At 46.3% G+C, this 7,360-nt stretch overlaps 3 protein-coding genes across 3 annotated transcripts; 1 reads left to right on the top strand and 2 right to left on the bottom strand.

Annotated features, from left to right (window-relative positions):
* Positions 1-717: 717 nt before the first annotated feature.
* An08g09960 (uncharacterized protein) lies at positions 718-1,875 on the bottom strand (the record flags this gene model as incomplete). The annotated part of the gene is made up of 3 exons (XM_001393067.3): positions 718-780; positions 827-976; positions 1,189-1,875. 3 exons carry the CDS (start codon positions 1,873-1,875, stop codon positions 718-720), a joined length of 900 nt encoding a protein of 299 aa, XP_001393104.3.
* A 703-nt stretch (positions 1,876-2,578) lies between these two features.
* On the bottom strand, positions 2,579-3,190 carry An08g09950 (uncharacterized protein; the record flags this gene model as incomplete). Its single annotated transcript, XM_059749341.1, has 3 exons — positions 2,579-2,659; positions 2,800-2,955; positions 3,011-3,190. 3 exons carry the CDS (start codon positions 3,188-3,190, stop codon positions 2,579-2,581), a joined length of 417 nt encoding a protein of 138 aa, XP_059601246.1.
* An 852-nt stretch (positions 3,191-4,042) lies between these two features.
* An08g09940 (uncharacterized protein) lies at positions 4,043-5,573 on the top strand (the record flags this gene model as incomplete). Its single annotated transcript, XM_001393065.1, has 2 exons — positions 4,043-5,176; positions 5,235-5,573. 2 exons carry the CDS (start codon positions 4,043-4,045, stop codon positions 5,571-5,573), a joined length of 1,473 nt encoding a protein of 490 aa, XP_001393102.1.
* Positions 5,574-7,360: the final 1,787 nt, after the last annotated feature.

The raw sequence follows: 7,360 nt of genomic DNA, 5'->3' as shown, positions 1-7,360 counted from the left end.
TCGCACGTTATGATAGAATTGGAATTGATACATAATATAGCCCTTGGCCAGCAGACAAAGTAATAGCAAGGTGCCTACTGCCACCAGAACGAAACCGAGCAGAACTCTCCTAATTTGAGAATCAATGGAGCTATCCATTGTAGGCAAAGTTGGATAAGGATGATAAGAGTATATCATGGCAGTTTTTGATCTCGATACTTCTTCCTGCATTGTACTAATGCAGAATAAAGATTGCAGAAGGCTTTGGGATTATACGTTGAATGTCTTTGTGATAATACGTCGGAAGGCTTCGAGGCGATATAGAGACGTGAGAAGAAAGAAGTGAGAAAGCAGAAGTGAAAAAAAAAGGAAGAAGGGAGAAGATGCCAGGTTCCAAGAATCAAGTACAACGGCAGCGCCACCGTAATTGGTCATGATGGCGTCGATGGAAAAGCACAGCAGTAGGTCAACCACCAAGCATGTCATTACTACTATGCGATGTGAGTCATTGTTCTTGAAATCTCAGTCTTATTATCATCGTGCTGTAATGCTGTGGGTGAATTTGATATTTATATCTGTCTAACTTTTCTTCTTATTCATACTCCCGGATTATTTTCAGTAGGAACCTGCACGGCGGCGTCATCAATCAATCAATATGACGATTGAAGAGATACCATCGAGGGCTGGATATAAATCAGTAGGTAGGAATAGCACTCTTCAACACGGAGCAGCTTATTGCTAATCTGAATAATAAGATAAAGATATTTCTTTCCTTTCCAGATATTCCCAGCGTTTCGCGTTCTGCAACTGTAGTTATATTAAGATCTATTATTCTTTCTAAGCCTACCACCGCTGTTTCCGTCATGCTGTTTTCTGATAAAAGAATATAATAATCAGTCCCAGCTGGGATATCTATTAAACCTGTTGTTATAATCCGAAGCATGATACCCAGGAATTCTTTAGTTAATAATTTAAGTTTTCTATCACTGACGGCACTCTGAATTATGAATACTTTTATATCTTTTTACAGTACCAAAATCTATAGGCGGAGACTATCCGGTACTATAAAACCGGGATGAGAAGCCGATGTACAATATATAGGCACGGCTTCTATAGTTGCTAGCTCATACCAGCAAGTGCCACGGACGCATGGGAAGCCCAAAACGGTCCGATAAGCTGAATCCTTTAATGCCTGTGACAAAGACAAACATGCCCCTGGACATCCACAAGCAACCCCTCAAAGCTATTATAATGACCCGCCCAACACGGATGAATAATCGATTTCAACTGCACATCCGTAAGATCCGGAAATTCCCCTCGCTTAAAGCACTCCTCCACTTCCTTCTCTGGCAGGCCTTGATAAGGATACTGTCCTGTAACCAAATAATAAAGAGCCGAGCCGTAATCCGATATATCTTGCTTCACAGCCTGCGGTGTCGCGTCCGACGACCGGGTAAAATCACCGACCTTCACGTCCAGAAATTGGTCCACATAAAAGCTCACACAGCTAACGTCGCCATGAGCTATCCCATTTTCATGGATGAACTGTAGCGCTTCCGCTGCTTGTTTGGCCCAGCGAAGAATCGCAGGGAGTGGGATTGGAAGATCCAACCCATATGCGTATCTCCGCAATGTACCGTGCTTTGCGTATTCGAGGAGAATTCCTTGGTCTCTAGGGCCGTAGTATTTCAAGAGCGATGATGGCCGTGGGAGTGGTGAGCGCTCTAAACGCTCGTAAATCTCCTTTTCACGATCGCATGCAGCCCGTGCCTCGTCTTCGTTGAATGGAAATTTTATGATGTGCTTTGTTTTGGGATCCAGGGCTGCTATTCCGCTGCTTCCTTGCCCGATCATATCGTCTGGGTCAATGCCGGGTGGGAATTGAAGGGCTCCCATTGTTACTAGCTCAGGAGTTGAAGACACAACGCTGTCCTGGTGTCGTTGGGTATCGCGGTGATGTTTCCGGTGTGTGGAGAAGCTGCGGGTACTGATGGTCTTGCTGGCCGTGGCGGTAGATATTATAACGATCAAGAACGAAAGTAGGATCCGTGACGGCAATTTGTCAACATTAAAGGTGGGAAAATATAAGCATTAAAGAGGGAACAGATGTCACTATACCTCGAAGACGTTTATTATACATCGGAAAACTGCATAGAAGTGGCGAAAAACAAGTTGTTTCAGATATAGGGATCTCCAGCCACGGGGCGCAGCTGAGATCGTTAGGGCGATGATCATGTTTGCCCGATGGACGCTAACTAATGACATCGGTAGTGACTCACAAATCGAGAAATTTTCTAGAATGTTTCTGAACGTGGATAAATCCTTCAAAGAGATGAGGTGATTTGGGAGGAATCCCACATGTTTTCACGAATTTATGAGGATGATACTCATCCTTTGCGCGTGCCGCAATTTGGTGGAATGGAAAACGTTTCCGAACTCCAACACCGCCTGTATACACAGTTCCAGGAATTGATTATGGCAGCCCTTATAGTTGTTTAACCGGTAGCACTCGTAATATATCTGAAGCTTGTACAGATATTTCAGACAGTATCAGGTTCATTTGAGACCTGGGCTGGTTCTAGTAATCTTTTATTTACACTTATGGATTGACGGTAGTAGTGATGGATATACTAAACATGTCTTGGGCGGGCGAACTCTGTGGGTCGAAAGGGCCACGTACCTATTTTTCTAAGATAGCATGGACATTCGATGGACAGGTATTCGAGTGGACAGAGACGCGTCCCTCTGACTTGTCTCTGCCGCTTGTATTCTAGAGTATGGTGATTAGCACGGCTGTCGCATCGTAATTTGGAACCGCACAACTTCAACATCCATGCCATCCAATAGCTCCGGGTACTTGGCTATAAACTCCGACGTCAACCCCCACCCACTTTCCTCAGTGAAAGCATCAAGGAAATCTTGACAAATCTGCAAGTCATCACGCTCGTCACGTTCAAGAATCGCCATTCCCCAAGACTACCGTACCTTCATACAGCAGCTCAAATAACTCGTCAATTCCATGTAGTCATACTTGTGCCCATTTTGAAGAAGGTTGGAACGTAGCTGCGGCCAGGGAAAAATGTCGAGACCCACGGGATGGCATTGGCGAAGCCCCCCAGGCCGGGTCTTGCGATTGAGTGGAAGGTGCCGGAAGATTTTCCGGTATCTCGTGCGTAGTGACTGCAGTAGTGCTTACGAAAGGCGGGATCATTAATTCTGGCTAGTCTGCCTGTGATCTGCGATCTCCCTCTCCTGCAGCTATGAGAGGTCTGCTCGGATATATACTTTGGTCTGTCGGGCTGACGACCGAGCGCTGTCGTTATCGTTCCCTAGATGCGGGTCGTTCTTCGTTATCCCATGAATAGGAGTATATTCGGTAAAGATTGTAGACGTGCGCGCAATTTCTCGTTTCTCGTACTGGAGAACCTCTATCTCATTTGGTAAATGGCGATCGGCTTGTTGTGAGCAGATGCTTCCATGGTGCTGCTCACAAAAGGCTACTCTTTCTTCCAACACCCGATTTCGGCTGTCGCGTTTTGTTGGGTCTTTCTGTCCCGAAGACGTTTCCTCTCAAGGGAGCTGGATATTTAAGTGCCGCCGTGGGGGCTTAGCCAAGTGGGGATGAGGACTAAGTGTGGAAGCATCTGCAGCTTTACCAAGCTGATGATTGGACCGGAAGTCTCACACATGACAAGTTCAGAGTTTAGGCCATCTTGTTCAGAGAATCTTGATACTATTTCAAGGAATATGATTGACCTGCCTGACTGAGCTGCTTGTTATGTTCGTCTGACACGTCGCCCTAATTTCTGAGGTTGTCTCGTGTGTATGCCCGATTGGCCGCGACCGACGGGTAAATCTGGTGCGCTGATTCAGCCTCGTTGATTCCTCTCCCTAACGAGTTACTATCTGTACTAGCGGGTAGATAGGTAGGTGAGAGGCTGAAGTCCACATGCATTAGGCGGGGGAATGAGACAGTATATAAATAGCCTAGGAGCCTACCTTACACCTCCGGAACCTGGAGTTCATTCATTGACTGTCACTGACATCCATCACCATAACCACCATGTTGGACCCTCTGATCTTAGCTATAGCGCCTGGCATATATTTCCTTTACTCCATACTTAGCATAATACACGCACTATACCTTCATCCCTTACGACACATTCCGGGCCCTAAATCATGGATCATCCTTCCACTTTTCCGACACATTTCAGCAGTCCGAGGGCGATTAGATGCCGACATACATCGCTTCCATGAAAAGTACGGCCCTGTGGTGCGCGTGACCCATAACGAAGTCTCCTTCAACACAGCAGAAGCATGGAACAGGATTCACGGATATGGCCACAGTGAACTACCAAAAGTGTCGAGCTCCGGTGCCAACCCGAGGGACACAGTTAGCGCCAACGCAGCAGACCACAGTCGGTTCCGCAAAGCACTATCACCCGCCTTTTCCGCCAAGGGCTTACAGGCCCAGGAGCCCCTCATCAACAGCTACGTAGACAAACTGATCTCCCGTTTGAAAGATATCGCAGAGTCACAGCTGCCAGCTGATATGGTCAAGTGGTACAATTTGACCACCTTCGACATTATCGGTGACCTGGCTTTTGGAGAACCTTTTGGTGGTCTTGAAAGCTCTCAGTATCACTATTGGGTTGCAACGATCTTCCAATTCCTCAAGCTCTTACCATTCCTCAAGTTAAGAGATGCATACCCGACAATCTTCAAACTCATAGCCCTCGCCATGCCAAAGACACTCCTTAATGCACGGGAGCGGCAACGGGCACATACTAGGATAACTGTTCAGAAGAGACTCGACAATGCATCGAAGTATGATCGAGGGGATTTCATGGATTCGATGTTGCGGAATAGCGGCACAAAAGACGGCTTGACTCACGAAGAGCTTGTGGCTAATGCTAATATTCTTATTATTGCTGGCAGTGAGACAACTGCCACGATCCTCTGCGGCGTCACATATTGGCTCCTAAAGAGCCCCGACGCTCTCGCGAAAGTAACCACCGAAGTTCGTTCCATCATGAAGTCCGAGACCGATATTTCCGTCAGCTCTGTGGCCGCGAAGCTCCCATACATGCAAGCTTGCATCGATGAAGCGTTTCGCATGTATCCTCCGGTTCCGACCGGGCTCACGCGTATGACTATCGAGCCGACCCTCATCTCGGGCTATGAAATCCCACCTGGCGTGAGTAGAAACCTCCATTCACAATGATTACTGGACATTAACTTGGCGACGCATGTAGACCAAAGTATTTGTGCATCCGATCGCTGCATATCACTCACCTCGTAACTTTCACGCACCGGAGCGCTATCTTCCTGAGCGGTGGTTACCAGAAGCCAAAACAGACCCGGCTTCGCCATTTTTTTCGGATAACCGAGAAGTCCTCCAACCATTTTCTATTGGTCCTCGTAACTGCATCGGGAGGAACCTGGCTTTTGCTGAAATGCGAGTAATAATAGCCCGTCTGCTGTGGAACTTTGATATAGAGATTTGCGAGGAAAGTAAGGACTGGTCGGATCAGAAGACTTTTACTTTGTGGGAGAAGCCTCCATTGATGTGCAAGTTGTCTTTGCGCAACTAGAATTTGGGGGGACACAGTTGGGATGTGGCGTACATCTATGGTCCTTATTTAGTAACATGATTGTTTTACTACAACAAGCCTTTTACCAGCCGTGTGTGCTCTGTCTCTTCTACCAGTCCTTAATGTATCCTTGCACATGAACAACTTTTCCAACATCCGCATCTTTTGCTCCCTCAAACACCTCCTTAATAAAGATACCGCCAATACTAGGAACCTCTGCACCCATTTTCTCCACGATTGCAGGATCCATGTTTCCCAACCCTGTCTTCAGAAACCCCGGGGCAACACCCCAGACCTTAGCATTATCAATCTTAAGCACTTGATACTCTGTGAGATGACATGTAAAAATGTCCATTAGTGAAAAAAGTATCATAATAACTTGGGATTACGGGCAGTCAAAATTTCACTGACGGTTAGCCTAAGATTGCTAGTTTGCATCGACAAGGGGTGGGAACCCCCTGTTGGTACTGATGCAACTGAAAAAGAAAAAGTCTTATTCGGCTGCTTAAGAAGCTTTGTCTTGTGTTCTGTATAATTATCAGCTGCCTCTAATTGATCCTTAAGCAGACTATGAAAGATTTGCCTTGGTAGCTGACGCAATGAATTGTCTTCTTCTTCTTCTCTCTCTCTATCTATCTCTCGCACTTTTTTTTGTATTTTTCTTAGTAAGAATGTGTTTTAACAAGGGGCAGAATACACAGATCAATGTATGTCTCAGTGTACACGCAAGCGTCTATGCTGTCTATCATTCTGTTTCTCGACCCTTTACCTTTCTCTGATCTCGTCACTCCATATAGTGCAAAATTACTGATAGATCAGACGACCTTCATCAAAGAGCGACTCTGCGCCATTCGAAGAGCAACGAAGAACGCAAGTCCCACAAAAATCACGAGCACCGCAAAGACCTGCATCCAGCGATAGTTGGTCCCTTGAATCAAAGCCCCACTAATCGGGTTACCTGTTAGACAGGCAAAGGCCGAGACGAAATAGATCATCCCCACTCGCACACCGATTTCCCTTATATCGGAGATCCGGGCAATACAGACAGGGAGTAACGAAATGAAAGAGCCAGAGCCCTTGACAATCAAGGAAGCGCGGAGCTCACACGTAATACCGGCCCAATGAGGGACACTACAAGGCTAGTCTTTACCAGCCAAGATGAATCCCCGTTCCGGCCGTTAATCCCTTTCCTACTGATATCTTTGTGGTCATATTAGCATTTTACATCCAGATCATAGTGGTGGCTCTACTGCATTCCGTTGTTGAGTCCCATTCTTCTCTGGCCCTTGAGAACTTCGATTTCTCATTGCTCAAAGTCAAAGCGCATATCGAGTTGTAATTGGTGGGAAGCTAGCAGGTAATTACATACTATTCTCGCTCAATGACTAGGTGCGTTATTGAATGGGATACTATCTGGTCTGCCATAAGGTAATAGCCATTTACATGAAATGCAACAGGAACAATGTTCAGAGCCAAGGTCGTGCTGGGCCTCGCATCAGTACATGGGAATATGCTCGCTATCAGGGATCTAACGGAAGTGCAACTGGGTTTGTGCCGATAATGCTTGCAGAAAGGAAATAGATCAGTGGAGTTTTCCTGGATTTATTAGCAGTGTTCCATGCTGACTGTTGTTGTGTGATTGTCTTTGTGTGTCTGTGTGTGGATACGTCGCTACCTCAAGCAACTTTGCGTTTCCGGAAGTTGGAAGGGTTTGGTACGTGGGGGTTATCTCCGGAACATGCCTTTGCAGGAACATGATCATCGCAGATATGTTGGTAGTCTGGATC

Source organism: Aspergillus niger, assembly GCF_000002855.4.
Source record: "Aspergillus niger supercontig An08".
Lineage (NCBI taxonomy): Eukaryota > Fungi > Ascomycota > Eurotiomycetes > Eurotiales > Aspergillaceae > Aspergillus > Aspergillus niger.
Note: the sequence above shows the minus strand (reverse complement) of the source record. Positions and strands in the feature narration are given on the sequence as shown.